Source organism: Balaenoptera ricei, chromosome 8 (genome assembly GCF_028023285.1).
Source record: "Balaenoptera ricei isolate mBalRic1 chromosome 8, mBalRic1.hap2, whole genome shotgun sequence".
Classification (NCBI taxonomy): domain Eukaryota; kingdom Metazoa; phylum Chordata; class Mammalia; order Artiodactyla; family Balaenopteridae; genus Balaenoptera; species Balaenoptera ricei.
The window spans coordinates 106,625,006-106,642,014 of record NC_082646.1 but is presented as its reverse complement, the minus strand read 5'-3'; the positions used below and the strand labels follow the sequence as shown (position 1 = coordinate 106,642,014).

Here is a 17,009-nt window from a genome sequence, read left to right as displayed (position 1 = left end):
CCGGGGGCGTGGCATCCGCCCGGGTGGGGCCCACCCGGGCCGGGAGCTGGGCCTTAGGCAGAGGCCTCCAGGACTACTGAAGATCCACGCGGTCGGGGGGCGGGACTCAAAAGGGGGAGGGGCCTCTGGGTGGTTGGCGCCTTCTTGAGTCCGCCCTTAGCCCCGCCCCACTGCGGCGTTTAAGGGTCTCTCAGCAGGTGGCTGCGCTAGGTCCAAAGTAAGGAGAGTGTTAGGGCGGGGGACACGCACAGACCGTCTAGGCTAGGCCGGTGTTGCCCCTCCTCACTTGGGGAAACTTAAGGACCAGAAGGGGCCTGTTTGTAGGTCTCGTTTTACCGAGATTGAGGTGTGGGGGAGGTCCTGCCTCCGCAGCCGGGTAGCAGGGCGGGGCAAGCCTCAGAAGATTTGTTTGGGGCCCGATGGTTTCACAGTGAGTGTGTTTGAACCCGAACGGCCGGAAACGGTTACCGGCTCCCCTAGGCCCGGCTTGTGGGGACCCCAACCGCCTGCGGCTTCCCCTCCCAAGTTCCTCTCTGCCGGGGGCGGGGGGGGGGCGCAGGCCCCCAGGCTCCAGTTTTCTAGCTGCGGAGAACCCACCCGTCGCTTGCAGCTGCCCCTTTTCATCTGGCCTCATGGGGAGCCAGGCTTCCGGGGCCCCAGTCCCTCCTGTGTGAACTGGAGCTCGCTCTATACCCAGACCTCGAGGCCCCTTCTCCAGGTAGCCGCGTTTTCATTCCTCCCTCCCCACAAGCCCCTCTCCTCCAAGTGTTCCCACCTTGTCCTAGCCCCTCCCCCAGGCTATCACAAGGACCCGCCGCGCCCACGCCCCCGATCTCTACCCGACCTGTGCCCCCCGCTGCCCGCAGGAAGACGCCCGGCCCCAGGCCGGGTTAGCCCCGTGGGAACGGTTTGTCTCGAAAACAGGAACCCGGGCCGGGGGCTGGGCGGGGCGCCCCTTCCCCACCGCAGTCTGCTTCCTGCCCCTCCCGGCTTCCTCTGCCCCACACCAGGCAGGGCGGGGGGCAGGGGGGTGTCTGTGGTGGGGGGAGAGGACCGGTGGTTTAGTTTCCCCCCTCCATGTCCCGCGCGGCCTGACCTCCCCTCACCCACCCTCGGCGCGGCCCCTGGCGCAGCCCCCCCGCCCGCGGCCCTGGTCTCCCGGTCGGCGCGGCAGGGCAGGGGTTAAGCTGCCGCAGGGACCGCCGTGTGCGGGGCGAGAGGGAGCCCCCAATGGGGGAGGCGCAGCCGCCGGTGCGGAGCCCGGCGCAGGGGCGGGAGGGGAGGCGAGGGGAGGGGAGAGGAGGGGGCGGCCGCGGAGCGGGGGCGGGGCGGCGGGGAGCGGGGCCGCGGCGCGGAGAGCGGGCGGGAGCCGCAGCCGCAGCGAGGTCGGCGGGCAGGAGAGCACGGAGGTGGCGCCAGCCGGGCCGGGTGCGGGCTTCTTGCCGCGGGTCCCAAGTGTGAGTGAGCGAGCGCGGGGGGGAGAGGGGGGCGCGCAGGGCAGAGGAGGCCCGGCCCCTAGGGGCCCTCGAGGGCGGCGCAGACGGGCTGGGGGCGGCGGGTGGGTTGGTGGGTGGGGAGGCTGCGGCCCGGGTCAGGGCTAGGAGGGACCTGCCGAGAGACCCGAAGCTCCCTGGACAAGCGCGGGAGGGGGCGGCATCCGGGGCGCACCCGGCCCCTCCTAGCCATGTCTCAGCGGGACCTTCCCCGGCGAATCCCCCATTTGACAGATGAGAAAATTGAGGCTCCGAGAGGCCAAGTGACTCTCAAGGTCACACAGCGAGGAAGCGGGAGAGCCGGGCGGCGATGACTCTGGGTGCCTCTTAGGAAAAGTCTACCAGAGAACTCCATAGAGGAGTCCCCCGCTCCCCGCCCGCAGCCCGGGGGAGTATGTGTAGGGGCGGGGTACCTTCTGTGGGGCAAGGCTTTGCCAGCGTCCATGGGTGCGGGATGTCAGGTCGCTGGGGCCGCAGGGCTGGCCCTGGATCGCAGATGAAGGGGGCGGGGGCGGAATGGGCGTGTGTGCGTACCCACCGGGTGTGTGCATGTGTGGGAGAGTGTACATGCGTGTAGGTGCACTGCCTTGCGTGTGTGCACACGTGTGCGGATGTCAGCGCTGCTGTGGCCGCGGAACTCCAGGCTGGCCTGGCTCTAGTGAGCAGCAGGGCCGGAAGCCGGCCCCTTCAACGGGTTTGCATTCTGGGGTAGAGAGCTGGGTATGTGTGTCCGAGGTTTCCTTCGTTCAGGTGTGCGAGGGGTGTGGGTGCCATTGTGTGTGTGAGAGAGAGTATGGGAGGTAATTGCCTGAGGCTCGGCTTTTTGGGAGCCTCAGGCATTCTTGCACCCCGATGTGGGTCCCTGGCCTCGGGCGTGGAATGAGTGTCTGTCTCTGCATGGGTGCGTATATTCCCGCCAGTGACTGGAGTTGCTGGTGGAGTCGTACAGGCACTCTCCACCCCCCACGGTGCTAGCGCCCCCTCCTGGGCACCCTACTCTGTGCTCGAGTGTGGACGGCCTGTGTGTGCACTCAGTTCGACTGTGCAGTATGGGGACCTGCGTCAGGGTCTGGGGATGAAGATAGCCTGCGGAAGGGCTGAGCCGGGACCCTTGGGGCCTTCACGGAGGAGGTGGCTTGGGAACGCGCGGTTCCCAGGCTCAGGCTTCCCGCTGACGCCTCCGGGCCGCAGTGGGCTCCCCGCTCCGCCCTCTCCGCCCCCCCCCCCCCAGGAATGTTCCTCTCCGCTCCAGCCCGCCTCCCCAAGGGCAGGCCCCTGGGGGCTGCCACAGCCCCGCCTCCCCTTCCGGGGAGCCCGGGAGGGGGCGACGCGGGCAGGACGCCTGGGTTCCTCCCCCCTCTCATCCCAGGGAGAAATTCCTCCGAGGTCCCCTCAGGCTCTGGGTTCCCAAAATAACCCTGCGGGGGAAGGGAGGCTGTGAAGGGAGGGAAGCGGGAGGGGCGCAGAACTGAGCTGCGGGGTGCTGCAGGTGCCTCTGGGGAGAGGACGTGAGGAGAAGAGGGCCTGCGGGGAGGGGGGCTGGGATACTAACCAGCCCCCGGAGTTCTGGCTCGTCCCCATCCCCGGGGAGTCCCTCAGCCCTCCCACGACTCCAAGGGTGGGCCGGAAGCTTCTTGGCCAGTTCGTTTCCCAACTGGTGGGTTGCAACATCCCGGGCCAGTTAACCCCAGGAGTGGCCGCGGCGGACGACTCCGCCCCTGCCCAGCAGGGGGCGTGCCTGCCCCGCCCCATTTCTGTCCGCGGGGCCGCTCCCCCGGCCCGCGCCTTCGCAGACTCCCGCTCTGCCTCTCCCGGGACAGGGGTCCGGTCCGAGCCCCGTGGAGGCTCTCGGAGCGCAGCTTGGCCCAGCCTACCCGCGCCGGAGGCCATGGCGGGCACCCTGGACCTGGACAAGGGCTGCACGGTGGAGGAGCTGCTCCGTGGTTGCATTGAAGCCTTCGGTGAGTGGCACGGGAGGACACGCCCAGCCTGAGCCCAGCCGGGAACCTGAACCCGGACCCCTGCCTCCCAGGGCAGACCTCTGCCCAACTCGCATCCTGCAGCCTCTTTGGCGAAAGTCTCCTCTGCATCCCGGGGTAGAGAGAGCCACACGCTGCAGAAAGAGAAAAGGTTTCCCTTCCCTAGTATACCAGCGTTGAAGGGAGGGACGGCGGTGTCCCCAGGCTCTGACCCATGAGGACCATTATCTGCCTCCCCGGGGGATCCGGAGGAACTCGCTATTGCGGCCTGGAAGCTGTTTCCGGCTGATGGGGGGTGGCTTATCTGGTGAAGGGGTGCCCCTTCCCCAGGCACTCAGGAAATGACCTCTGGATTCTTGACCCCGCGGAACCCGTCTCCTTCCGCCCCAGCTGGTTCCCCTCCAGACTACAGGCCCGACTCAGACGCTCCTCTCCTCTAGTTCCTCGGATCCTGCCTTATCCCTCTTCCACCCTACCTTTACTTTATAATCTGCCTCCTGGTTTCGGAGCCCTGGGAAAGCCGGAGGCGGCCGGGAGCCAGAAACCCGGCAGGCTGCGGGGTAAGGTTTAGGGACCGCGGCTGCGGGATGTAGGGTCAACCCGCTTCTCCTTGACCCCTCGGAGTTAGATGACTCCGGGAAGGTGCGGGACCCGCAGCTGGTGCGCATGTTCCTCATGATGCACCCCTGGTACATCCCTTCCTCTCAGCTGGCGGCAAAACTGCTGCACATATATCCTTCGCCAGCCTCGCCAAGGGCCCTGCGGTCCGGGTCCATAAGGGAGCCCCGCTGCCCAGCGGGGGCAGAGGATGGGCTTCGCTCCTAGAGCGTGGGCCGCTCCCACATCACAGAATTCAGGATTGGCCCAGGCTCCAGCTAGGGCCTAAGCTCCACCCCTTTCCTCCCCTCTGAACTAAGGCCCCGTCCCCGGGTCTCTCCCCAGCCTAGGCCTTGCTCTCTCCTCCCCACAGCCTAGGATCTGCTTCTACTCCCAGCGCAGGTCCTGCCTCTTGCTTCTCTCCCAGAACCCAGGTCCTGCTCTCAGCCTCTCCCAGAATCTGGCCCCCATGTCCACCCAGGCACCCTCCCAAAGCTCACACCTCACCTCTGCCTTCAGCCCCTTTCCAGAGCTTGGGCCCTGCCCACCCCAGACCCCACCCCTAGAACTTCTCCTAGAACCAGTCCCTGCCCTCAGCCTCCCCCAAGAACTCGGGTCCCATCCCCTGCCTCCTTTTCTAGAGTAAGTCTCCATCCTTGTTTTCCTTAACTCTGCTTCACCTACCAACAATCCCGGAAGGACAGCTCCAATTCGCTTCAGGTGAAAACATGCCATCTGGTCAGGTGAGTCTTCCTCTTGGGGCTCAGTCCCCTCCTCTGCTCCCTTATCTCAGGCTTCAGACTGGCCTGAAGGAGTGGAAATAGCTCGTTCTGGAAGCTGGTCATGTGGGTTTGAACCCGGCTCTGTCCATGGTGGTGGTGCTGCTGAAGGCTTGCCCCTTCCTGGTCCTGGACCGGTCCCTGTTTTCTGATCTGCCCAGTGCCGGTGGGGAAGGAAAGAGCTGGGCGAGGGGAACCACAGTTTGAGGCTCTTTCCCCGTCTCTGGGAAACTACGATCCTAGGGAATGTGGGGGAAGGGCTGCCTTGGGTGACTCTGAACCTCCACCAGGTACTGGATTTCAGCATTCCCAGCGGAGTTTGATTTGAATCCTGAGCTCGCTGAGCAGATCAAGGAGCTGAAGGCTCTGCTAGACCAAGAAGGGAACCGCCGGCACAGCAGCCTCATCGACATCGAGAGCGTGTGCGTGGGGGGAGCTCGGAGGGCTGGGAAGGGCACTCAGCATCCTACACCATCTGCACTTAATACATGTTTGTTGAATTGAATGGGTGAGGGTCATGTCACTCTTGCTTAAAAACCTTCTATGGCTCCCTATCGTCTTCACAATGCCTCGGCTGGGGATTAAGGCCTTTCATAGTCTCAGGCCAGCTTGGCATTCCTGCCTCATCTTCCACAGCCCACCGCCCTATACCAGGCACCTCATACCGCAGCTGCACGGGTCCACTCACCATTCTGCAGCCCCTGCATCCTTTCCCACCGTGGCTCTTTGCTCATGTCCCCTTGCCTCCTCCTCCGTGTTATCAAAGCTCAGCACAAGTGTGGAGTGTCTGTGGACTCTTTCAGGGCAGAATTTGTCGTTCCTGCCTCTGTTCCTCCATGACACTTTGTGCAGACCCCTTCCCAGAGACCTCTGCACTTGTGCCACGCTATTTCGTGATTGTTTGTTTCTGTGTCTGTCTCCCTCAGTAGACTGTGAGCTCCTCGGGGGCAGGAACCGTGTCTTGCTCATCTCTGTACCCCCAGCGCCTAGCACAGTGCCTGGCACAGAGTAGGTCTTCCATAAATCTGTGTTGAGTGCGTGACGAGGGGGAGATTGCAGGAGGTGCTGGGACTGGGGACATTCGTGCTCTGCACAGTGTCTCGCAGTCAGCGTGAGTGGCATGAGTGTGGGGCCATGAGGGGTGGGGCATCTCCAGCAAAGGACTCACTGCCCCGCCCTACTCCCCCAGCCCCACCTACAAGTGGAATCGGCAGGTGACCCAGAGGAACCCTGTGGAACAGAAAAAGCGCAAGATGTCCCTGTTGTTTGACCACCTGGACCCCATGGAGCTGGCAGCACATCTCACCTACTTGGAATATTGCTCCTTTTGCAAGATCCTGGTGCGGCCCAATGGCCTTCGGTCAGGGAGCGGGTGTGGGCTGGAGAGGGGGTGCCAGGAGGGGCAGGGTCTCTGGGGTAGGTGGGGTCACAGGGTGGGTCTGGGGTTTCAGTGTAACCACCAAAGGGCCACTGGAAGGTGAGGAGCGGCTGTTGGTGAGGGGAGGGGCCACAGGGTGCTGAGGCCACCCTGCCTGCAGTTCCAGGACTATCACAGTTTCGTGACTCACGGCTGCACCGTGGACAACCCTGTCCTGGAGCGATTCATCTCCCTCTTCAACAGTGTCTCGCAGTGGGTGCAGCTCATGATTCTCAGCAAGCCCACAGCCCCGCAGCGGGCCCTGGTCATCACACACTTCGTCCACGTTGCAGAGGTGCCTGCCCCTCCCCTTCCCCCCAACCTCCCCAATTGCCAGTAGGGCTGAGTCCCTCCTTTCCCCTAACCCACTGCCAGGTCTTCTCCAGAAAAGCTGGGCCAAGTTCTGGGCCCACTCAGTGACTCACTGCCTCATCTCTCTCCATTTATTCCCCAGAAACTCCTGGAGCTGCAGAATTTCAACACGCTGATGGCGGTGGTCGGGGGCCTGAGCCACAGCTCCATCTCCCGCCTCAAGGAGACCCACAGCCACGTGAGCCCGGAGACCATCAAGGTGCTTGAGACTCGGGGGGTCAGGGGAACGGCCTGGTCAGCCTTCCCAGGGCTGGCCTCGCTGAGAACTCCCAGCAGCCCTGGGGGCTGGGCACTCCCTCTTCATTTGATAAATGAGGAAACTGAGTCTGGGGGTTAAATCCTTTCCCAGTTGCACAGTGAAAGCAGCAGAGTGGAGTCTCACAGGTCTGCCGAACTTCAAAGCTCGTGCTTTACTCTTCCCCTGCTTATTTTATTTTATTTTATTTTTTCGGCCGTGCCGCACACATGTGGGATCTTAGTTTCCTGACCAGGGATCAAACCCGTGCCCCCTGCAGTGGAAGCACCGAGTCTTAACCACGGGACCACCAGGGGAAGTCCCTATTTTATTTTAAAAAACATAACTGGTGACATACATATAGAAAAGTCTATAAAACATATGTACAGTTAAAAAAATTAGAAAACGCCTGTGTAACTACCACTCAGGTCAAGAAGTAGAACACTGCCAGCCCCCGAAGCTCCCAGCACCTTAGAGCATAACTCCCTCCTCATCAGAGGCAAACAATGTCGTGACATTCCTAAGGATGATGACCTTGCTTTTCTTTCTTTCTTTTTAAAAATTTTTATTTATTTATTCATTTATTTTGGCCGTACTGCATGGCATGTGGGATCTTAGTTCCCCAAACCTGTGCTCCCTGCAGTGGAAGCTCAGAATCCTAACCACTGGACCACCAGGGAATTCCTGACCTTGTTTTTCTGGATGGCTTTACCACCTATGTATGCATCCCAAAACCATGTGGGTTTCTTGTTGCCTGTTTTTGAACCTCCTATGAATGGAATTGTGTTGTATATGTGATTTTACTTCTTGCTTCTTTCATTCTTACATTCTGTTGTGTGGAGCAATTGTTCATTCACTTCCGTTGCCGTATAATATTTTAGTCCACCCCGATTTGTGTATCTCCTCTACTGTTGAACATTTGGGGTTTTTCCAGTTTGGGCTGTTACGAATGATACCACTAAGAATATTCTTCGAAATCGTCGTCCTGTGCTGCTCTGCCTCCCTGATCCTCAGTTTCCTCTCCTGTGAAATGGTTTTTTAAAAAAATATTTATTTATTTATTTTCTTTATTTTTTTGGCTGTGTCGGGTCTTAGCTGCGGCACGTGGGGTCTTCGTTGAAGCTTGCGGGATCTTTTGTTGTGGCGCGGGCTCTTCATTGCGGCGTGCGGGCTTCTCTCTAGTTGTGGCGCACAGGTTCCAGAGTGCTGGGCTCTGTAGTTTGCGGCACGCAGGCTCTCTTGTTGAGGTACACGAGCTCAGTAGTTGTGGCATGGGGGCTTAGATGCCCCGCAGCGTGTGGGATCTTAGCTCCCTGACCAAGGATCCAACCCGTGTCCCCTGCGTTGGAAGGCGGATTCTTTACCACTGGACCACCAGGGAAGTCCCTTCTTCTGTTAAATGTTGATGATAATCTGTGCCTAGGCCTGGTGTAGAGGTGTGGTATTTGGTAGTGGGTGTCCCTTTGAACTCATGACCTATGAATTCTGATTCCCAGGGGCTAAGGGAGCCAGTGTTGGGGGATAGTGAGGGAGGCTTTTGACCTTTCACCCATCCCTGACCCTGACTCCACATCCTCTCCCACGTTTCCAGGGCTGGGCAGGGGAAGGAGAGTTGAGCCTGTGACATGTGATGTGTATGTGATGTGTGTGTGTGTGTGTGTGTGACCCTCTGCCCTTTGTCCCCCAGCTCTGGGAAGGTCTGACAGAACTAGTGACGGCCACTGGCAACTATGGCAACTACCGGCGCCGGCTGGCAGCCTGCGTGGGTTTCCGCTTCCCCATCTTGGGTGTGCACCTCAAGGACCTGGTGGCCCTGCAGCTGGCACTGCCTGACTGGCTGGACCCCACCCGGACCCGACTTAATGGGGCCAAGATGAAGCAGCTCTTCAGCATCCTGGAGGAGCTGGCCATGGTGACCAGCCTTCAGCCCCCAGTGCAAGCCAACCCCGACCTGCTGAGCCTGCTGACGGTGAGGGGCCAGCAGCGGGGTCGACAGCTGCACCTGGTCCTGCAGGCTTGGCCTTGGGTTCTCAGTTCTGATCGAAGAACTGAGACCCAGCCTGGGCCCCAAGGTTGGGGTGAACTTGGAGAAGGGTTCTAGGCTCCAGTTGGGGCTGTGGGCCCCTGAGGCTGGCATGTGGACTTGAGGCTGGGCCTGGGCCCTGAGTTGAGTTCCTAGCAGTGGGCTGTGTTCAAGGTTTGGGGTCAAACTCTGGATTCTGGGTATAGGGGTGGCTTTTATTTTATTTTTTTAATTTTAATTTTCATTTTTGGGCTGTTTTCAAGGTTTGGGGTCAAACTCTGGATTCTGGGTATAGGGGTGGCTTTTATTTTATTTTTTTAATTTTAATTTTCATTTTTTGGCTGTGCTTCGTGGCTTGTGGGATCTTAGTTCCCTGACCAGGGATGGAACCCGCACCCTCGGCAGTGAAAGCGCGGAGTCCTAACCCCTGGACCGCCAGGGGATTCCCCAGGGGCAGCTTTTAAACATGGCCCTGAGCTCTGAGGTTCTGGGCTTGGTCTTGGACTTGGTTTTGAGCCCTAGCGTAGGAGTTGTGTTCTAGTCCAGATCTGGACTAGGTTCTAATTGTTGGGCTGGGGCTTAGGTTTTAAGGTTTGGTGTGAAGTCCTACCTGTTTCTAGGTTCTGGACTGAGATGGGGATTGAAATCTGAGCTGGAGTCTGGTTGCTGGATGGGGTTCTGTGTTGAGGGGGGAATTTCAGAGCTCTCAGCTGGGTTGTGACCTGGATTCTTGGCTGAGATCTTGGCAGTGCATTGTGTTCAAGGTTTGGGGCCAAGATACAGGTTCTGGTCTGTGTGCTAGGCTGGCGTGTGGTTGCTGGGATGTGTTCTAAGCTGGCCTTTGTCCTGAGTCTAGCTTCTGGGCCAGGCTCGGGGCTGGGCTGTGACCTCTAGGTGGACCTGTGGGTCTGAGTTCTGGGCAGTGGGCTCCTGAGAGCAGCGGAGGCCGGTGGGCGTGATCAGACCTGTGTGTCCCAGGTGTCTCTGGATCAGTATCAGACAGAGGATGAGCTCTACCAGCTGTCCCTGCAGCGGGAACCGCGCTCCAAGTCCTCGGTGAGGGGCGGACTCGCTGCTTACCCACTCGGCCCATCCTCTTCCTCCCCCACCTCTGCCCTCCTGGGAGTTCCAAGATTAGAGGCTACCTCACCCATCCTGCTGGTTGGGCAGGCTTCCTTGTCCCCAGGGCTTGCCCTCTCTCCTCCACTGGGCCCTGGGCTTCCTCACCTCTGGCCCTCTCTCAGCCTCGACCATTCCCACAGCCAACCAGCCCCACCAGCTGCACGCCGCCGCCCCGGCCCCCGGTGCTGGAGGAGTGGACCTCAGCGGCCAAACCCAAGCTGGATCAGGCACTCATGGTGGAGCACATTGAGAAGATGGTGGAGGTGAGACTCTGTGGCAGCTGGCTCCGGAGTCTGCGGGGGGCGGGGGGGACAGGCGTAGTGGTCAATCAAGGCTAGTTGTGCCAGGGCACTGCCCTGGGAGCCACCACCAGTGCCAGGTGCTAGGGCCAACACTCAGTCTCCAGAAGGCACGGGGCGCAGCTGATGGGTGGGGTTGGGATGGGGGTACGGAGAAGGGAGGTGGTGGGGGAGACAGACAGCTGCCCACGGCTGAGATGCCCCCCCCTTCATCACTTGGACTGGGAATGTGGGCACGGTGGGGCCGATGCTCCTTTTATCCTCCCCTCCCCCATGTGTCCCTCTATGTACCCCAGTCTGTGTTCCGGAATTTCGATGTCGATGGGGACGGCCACATCTCACAGGAGGAGTTCCAGATCATCCGTGGGAACTTTCCTTACCTCAGCGCCTTTGGAGACCTCGACCAGAACCAGTGAGGAGGCCTGGGGGCAGGGGGAGAGGGAAGGCAGGCTCACTTCCCCTTGGGTTTTAGTTTCCTCCCGTGCAAGATGAGGACGTTGAACCAGATGATCTTGAGGGAGGAAGCCACCCATGTGGGGAGGGGCTCTTGTTTTCGGGGTGGCTGCCAGCTGCAGAGGCACAGGGTTACCTCACTTATTCAGACCGAAGAGGGGGTGGGGGGACTCCACCTGAATCTTGCAAAGACTGTGGCCTGGGGACTGTTGCTACGTAAATGCCATTTTATTTGTGGAGCTCACAGCTGGCAAAAAGTGTGGGCATGTTGAACTCCTCGGTAGCCTGTCTTAATGAATAGATAAGAAAAGCCTGCAATTAGCAGCACCCACTTGCTTATCAACATATCACAATTCACATGCTGACAATTTGGACAAACAGCTGGTTCTCTGGAGTAGGTTAAACATGCCCCCTGCAACCATGTTCACACCCTGGTTTTGCTGAGCGGACAAAATTCCAATCAAAATTTATAGTCCATCCCAGGTCGATTTACTTTTTAATGTTACCCGTATTTCAAAAAGCTGGGTTTTTTTCCATATTATAAAAATCCATGGATAAAAAAAATCCAGGTAGTAAAATAGATTTACAGTGAGCAAAGTGTATAAGGTAAGAAGTGAAAATTCCCTCCCTCCTTTCCCACTCAGAGGTTGTCATTAGTAACTATGTTAGTAACATTACTGGCTGGCAATGCCTGTATCTTTCCAGTCTTTTTTTCATGCATGTTGCAAATTGTTAGAGAATTTGTCTGTGTCTGTTTCATAGACAACAGGATGATGGTATAAATCTAGTTCCGCCAGTGGCGTTCATTGTAGTTGCTTTGTTTCTCCTCCCACTGTTGGGAGCAAATAGTTGAAAACAGAGTTTTCTCTAAGTTGAAAACAGTTCCCCGTCACCTCCCTGGGTGGGGTGGATTTTTTCCAGGCCACACTTTTAGGGAGGGTGCAGCCCTTGGAGACCTTCAAGGCGTCAGCTTCATGCAGGCATCTCAGCCTTAACTCCCCACCTCCTGCAGGCCCCAGGCAGGTATCAAAATCCAGCACCTGGCTCCTGGGGCAGCCGCAGCTCACTGCCTCAATTTGAAGATCTCTCTTTGTTTCTGAAACTTGGGGGTTTCCATTTCTTACAAACTCACCTATGCATTTAAAGCAATTTTTGATATATTTTAACCAGCATCTGGGTATTTGTAGCAGTAGGGTTTTCAGGGTTTTTTTTGTTTTTGTTTTAAAATCACTGCCTTGACAGAACTGCATGCTTTGTGTTTTTTTACTTTTGTTTTCCACTTAAACCCTCATCATGGACATCTTTCCAGACCGATTCATGCAGAACTACCTCATTCTTTAGAACAGCTGCAGAGTATTACACTATGTGGCTGGGCCATCATTTGCCTCACCATTCTCCTGCTGATGGACATGTAGACTGTTCCCAGTTTTCCGCTATTAATATCCACCATGCTACTGTGAACATCTTTGTACCGATGCACTCAGGCCACTATTTTTGTAGGAGAAATTCCTAGAAGTGGGATAATTGGATCAAAAGATATGCACATTCTAAATTAGAAGAGAGACTGCCAAGGTGACCTCAGGCAAGGTTGTGCCAGCTTGCACTCCCATCAGCAGTGAACGAGTGCCCATTTCCCAACTTCCTTGCCAACAGTGGATGCTATAATAAGCTTTACAATTTTGCCAGTCTAATTGGCAAATGGTGTCTTGGTTAAATTTGCATTTCTTTAATACTAGTGGGGGTAGGATATCTTCATATGTTTATTGGCCGCTTCTATTTCTTCTGTAAATTGCCTGTTCGTGTTTTTTGTCCATTATTCCACTGGGTTTGTGAGTCTTTTTCTCATTGATTTCTAGAATCTCTGTTAATGGATATTAACCCTTGGTGTTGAATATGTTTGCAAATATTTTCTCCCAGTCTGTCATTTATGTTGTCCTTTTCCATATAAAATTTTTTAAAAATGTGTGCTCAATATGTCAGTCTTTTCCTTTATGGCTTCTCGGATTTGTGTTATGCGTAGAAAGGCCTTCATCCCCTCAAGATTACAAAATTCTTCCCTCATACCTTTTCAGATACTTTGAAAATTTTATTTTTTACATTAGTGTTCTGAATTTAGTGGGAAACAAGTTTTCATGAACAGTGTGAGATAGGAGCCTAGGTTTACATATTTTCATAAACCGTCAGTTGTCCCAATGTACCATTGATTTGAAGGACCACCTGGATCACCCAAATACAATGGGCAGGCGTTTCCGACAAGGGCCACCCCTGGTGGAAATAGCTCCCAGTGGCCCAGCACCTATTAACCATTACAGACACTGTTGTCAATGCTCCATGGGCACTATCTCATTTAATCCTTACCCAAAGGCCTCTGAGGTGTAGGAACTATCATCGTCCCCATTTATAGAAGAGGAAACCGAGGGATGGGGAGATTAACTAGCCTGAAGTCACACAGAGAAGAAGTAGAGCCCAAATTTGAACTGAGTTCTGTCCATCTCCAGAGCACGTGCTCACTCTTTCCCTAAAATATGTGAATGGGTGAAAAAAAAGGGCTCCGTGGGGAAGCCCCGGATTACCTTTCTGGCAGGATTGCGCAAGAGTGAGACAGGTGCAGCTTTTTCCAATCTTACCTGGTCCCCAAACTTATCAGAGATCTCTTAATTCTCAGGGCTCTGGACTGGTGTTCCACAGAGCTCACTTTGGGAAACAGAAGCTGATAATCCCATGGGAAAGTGCAGAGCAATTTTAGTTTACACACCAACTCTGTGAAGTGAGCAGGGCAGGAATTATGATCCCCATTTTTCCAGGGAGGAAACCCAGGGCAGTGACTTGCCCAAGACCACACAACTAGTTAGTAGCAGCTACTACATCTGCCTGACTCCAAGTCTAGTGCTCTTTCTCTTTCCTGCACCAGGGGTCCAAAATCAGGAGTCGGTGAGGACCTTTAACTTGGTAGGGGTTTTTCCCAGTGGGATGGGTTAAGCTGGTAGTGGGTGGTCCCAGGGAGGCCCCCAGAGCTGAGGCCCTCCCCCTTCCCGGACAGGGATGGCTGCATCAGCAAGGAGGAGATGGTCTCCTACTTTCTGCGCTCCAGCTCTGTGCTGGGTGGCCGCATGGGCTTCGTACACAACTTCCACGAGAGCAACTCCTTGCGCCCGGTCGCCTGCCGCCATTGCAAGGCCCTGGTGAGCCCCCGCCCAAGCCACACCCCTCCAGCACCGGCCCCGCCCCATCCACGCCCCGCCCTTCCTTCTGGCCCCTCCCCTGCCGGAGCCTTCTCAGCCTAGGCAAAGCTTAATTCCACCTGCCTCTCCTCTTGCTGTTCTGAACAAAACCCTGAGGGGGCCCTAAGGCTCCAGAAAGGGTCAGTCCCACTCCCTGCCCATAGAAAGGAAGAAGTAGAGTCATCCCCTCTAAACCCCTCCCCCCTACTACGGCCCCCTCCTCTGTTTCAGATCCTGGGCATCTACAAGCAGGGCCTCAAATGCCGAGGTGAGATGGAATTGCAGGGCTGCTGGGCTGAGTTTTTTGGGAAGAGTTGCTATCTGGGTGAATATTCTTATTTTGGTGGGGTAATTGCCAAGGAGTGAAGTACCTTAGAGCCAAAGAGGCATGCTGATTGATGTGAAGCGGGTAGCCTTTAACAGGGCTTTTGTTGGGACTTCCCTGGCTATCCAGTGGTTAAGACTCTGTGCTTCCACTGCAGGGGGTGTGGGTTCGACCCCTGGTCTGGGAAGTAAGATCCCGCCTGCCTCGCAGTGCTGCCAAAAAACCCCCCCAGAAACCAAAAACCAAGACAAGCAAACAAAAAACCCAAAAAACAAACAACAACAAGCAAACAAACAAAAACCATGGCCTTTATTTTGGTGAGGCAGCTGTCCAGGAACAGGGAGCTTTGGAGAGGGCACAGACTGCCGAGTAGGATGAAGAGAGCGCTTGGAAAGGAGGCTCTTGTTTTGGTGGGGCAGCTGCTCAGGAGCAAAGGGACCTGGGGAGAGGTGCAGGCCTGCGGAATGGGGTGAAGGGTATTCTGATCAGTTGATCTGGCTGGGTTCCCCATCTGCCTCCCCAGCCTGTGGTGTTAACTGCCACAAGCAGTGCAAGGATCGCCTGTCAGTTGAGTGCCGGCGCCGGGCCCAGAGTGTGAGTCTGGAGGGGTCTGCACCCTCACCCTCACCCACACATACCCACCATCGCGCCTTCAGCTTCTCCCTGCCCCGCCCTGGCAGGCGAGGCTCCCGGCCTCCAGGTAAGAAGGGGTCTCTTTCTGTACTGGCCTGTGGAGGGAGAGAGGCAAGGCCATGGTGGCATAGTATTACCTTCTCCAGGATGGAAGCTATTGCAGAGTTTGTAATTGTCTTATTTTGGTAGGGTGATGGAGAAGGGCTGGACAGGTAAGGGTGTCAGAAGGTGACCAGGGAGCCCTCAACCCTCTGAAGCTGAGGAGGAGAGAGACTAATAAATAAAAAAGAGTAAAAGTGAAAGAGACTTCAAGATTCAATTTGCACTCTTATTTTGTTAGGGGGATTGACAATGGATTGGAGAGGGAGTTTGGTGAGCCATTTGCCTGTGTTTTCCTTTTTGGCTGCTTTGGAGGCTATTCTGAGAAAAGTCCCTTGTCCCCCATATCTCCCAGCAGCTCTCTTGGAGCCATTGGTGGTTCTAGGTCAGTTTTCTGAATGACAGTTCCTCAAATGATTATTTTGCTGAGAACACTCTGAACAACCATGTTAAACTGGGGTCTAAGGCAGTTGACCACAACTGTTCAGACTGGCATAAGTCCTCAAAAATAGAGGCAGGCACAGGGCATAAGGTCTCAAATACAGAAAAGATGAAACCATTTGCATTGCGCCTTCCAGAAGTGCCGGGGTCTAAAATGTAAAACACACACAAAACTGACATTTAAGCAAACCGCACCGATACATCTGTGGCTGCAAAAAAGCTGTGGCAAAATGAAAACTTAGAAAAAGAGCCTCAAAAATTGGGCCTTTTGGTCATTCAGTGAATTGATTTTTGGTGGATGGTTCTGCTTCTGGGATGGGGCAGGGTGCCTCCGGGGATGGGGAGAAGGGCTGCTGAGGGCACAGGGACCCAGGAGTTGGTCCTGTGACACCCCCCTCCCTGCAGAGATCCGAGAGGAGGACGTTCAGATGGTGGAGGACGGCGTGTTTGACATCCACTTGTAATCGATGGTGAGCCCTCCTGCAGCCTGTGCAGAGCCTCCCCACTCAGGGCTGGGGCAGTGCGGGGATGAGTGGGACGGGTGCTCTGTCCAAATGGCCCAGGCCAGGTGGAATCCTGCTTTTTGGGGAGGGGGGAGGGTCTTCCTCACAACCTCTGTCTTTTTCTTCCCAGCTGTGACTGGATCAAGCACTCATGCCTGCTTTGGAGAAAAGACTTGGACCAGAGCAGGGAGCCCGGGGTGCTGCGGCAGCAGGCTGGGGCTGGGGGGCGGGGTGTGAGGGTGGCATGCGGCTGAGGGCAGGGCCAGGGCTGGTGTCCCTAAGGTTGTACAGATTCTTGTGAATATTTGTATTTTCCAGATGGAATAAAGGCCCAAGTAATTAACCTGGACTATCAACGCCTAGAATCCTTGCGGGGGGCAGAGGGCAGGGGTCCGTAATCACAGGGACTAGAATTGTGGAGCCTAAAACTTTGTAGTCAGAGAATCTTGGGAGAGCTGGAATCTCATGTGTCTGGAATCTTGGGGGGGAGTAGAATTGTAGGGGATAGAGCCTTAGAACCAGGAAACCGTGGAACAGAGAGTTTCGGGGGGAGGTCTAGAATCTCTAGGAGTCCAGAACCTTGGGGGCCTAAAACTTGAAAGTAGAATTGCAGAGCCTGGTGGTCATGTATAGCCATAGCCTTCAGCCCGCAGCTGAATTTCCCTTGCTTGACAGGTGGTCTTTCAGCCTCTGCTTGTATACTTCCAGCAACGGGGAGCTCACTACAGAGAATCATGGGAGGGAGGGGGCAGCCCAGAGTGCTGGATGTGGGGGAAGGAGCGAGGGGGGCCACACTCCTTGGGCCTGCAGTCTCCTGGCCTGGCGCTGCTGCCAGCCGGAAGGACAGGGACTTCCAGAGGAAATGCATATTGATCCTGCTGTCAGCCTCTGGCAGCCTCTCCCGACCCAGCTCTTCCCTCCCGAGTTTGCAGCATGGAGGTTTTGGGGGTCACCACTACCTGAGGAAGGCTAAGGCCACTTCAGAGGCTGGTCTTGGTGAGGAGGGTGGACTGGGGGT

At 56.5% G+C, this 17,009-nt stretch overlaps 1 protein-coding gene across 7 annotated transcripts; it reads left to right on the top strand.

Annotated features, from left to right (window-relative positions):
* The first annotated feature begins 190 nt into the window (after positions 1 to 190).
* On the top strand, positions 191 to 16,334 carry RASGRP2 (RAS guanyl releasing protein 2). 7 transcript variants are annotated; one of them, XM_059931914.1, is made up of 17 exons: positions 191 to 217; positions 3,314 to 3,454; positions 4,101 to 4,203; positions 4,750 to 4,812; positions 5,139 to 5,270; positions 6,038 to 6,188; positions 6,387 to 6,560; positions 6,720 to 6,836; positions 8,560 to 8,841; positions 9,874 to 9,951; positions 10,158 to 10,280; positions 10,613 to 10,728; positions 13,810 to 13,951; positions 14,222 to 14,258; positions 14,839 to 15,015; positions 15,894 to 15,958; positions 16,122 to 16,334. In XM_059931914.1, the coding sequence occupies exons 2-16, from the start codon at positions 3,382 to 3,384 to the stop codon at positions 15,950 to 15,952; spliced, it is 1,827 nt and encodes a 608-aa protein (XP_059787897.1). In that variant the 5' UTR covers positions 191 to 217; positions 3,314 to 3,381; the 3' UTR covers positions 15,953 to 15,958; positions 16,122 to 16,334. The 7 variants fall into 7 exon arrangements, with proteins under 7 accessions (XP_059787897.1, XP_059787901.1, XP_059787898.1 ...); XM_059931918.1 differs by lacking the exon at positions 191 to 217 and adding an exon at positions 594 to 718; XM_059931915.1 differs by lacking the exon at positions 191 to 217 and adding an exon at positions 1,189 to 1,251.
* The last annotated feature ends 675 nt before the right edge of the window (positions 16,335 to 17,009 follow it).

Excerpts from the sequence above, each read along its gene's own strand:
- RASGRP2 (XM_059931914.1), top strand. The coding sequence starts at position 3,382 with ATGGCGGGCACCCTGGACCTGGACAAGGGCTGCACGGTGGAGGAGCTG. Across the intron at positions 9,952-10,157 it reads AACCGCGCTCCAAGTCCTCG|CCAACCAGCCCCACCAGCTG; the intron begins GTGAGGGGCGGA and ends CCATTCCCACAG. Across the intron at positions 10,729-13,809 it reads GGAGACCTCGACCAGAACCA|GGATGGCTGCATCAGCAAGG; the intron begins GTGAGGAGGCCT and ends CTTCCCGGACAG.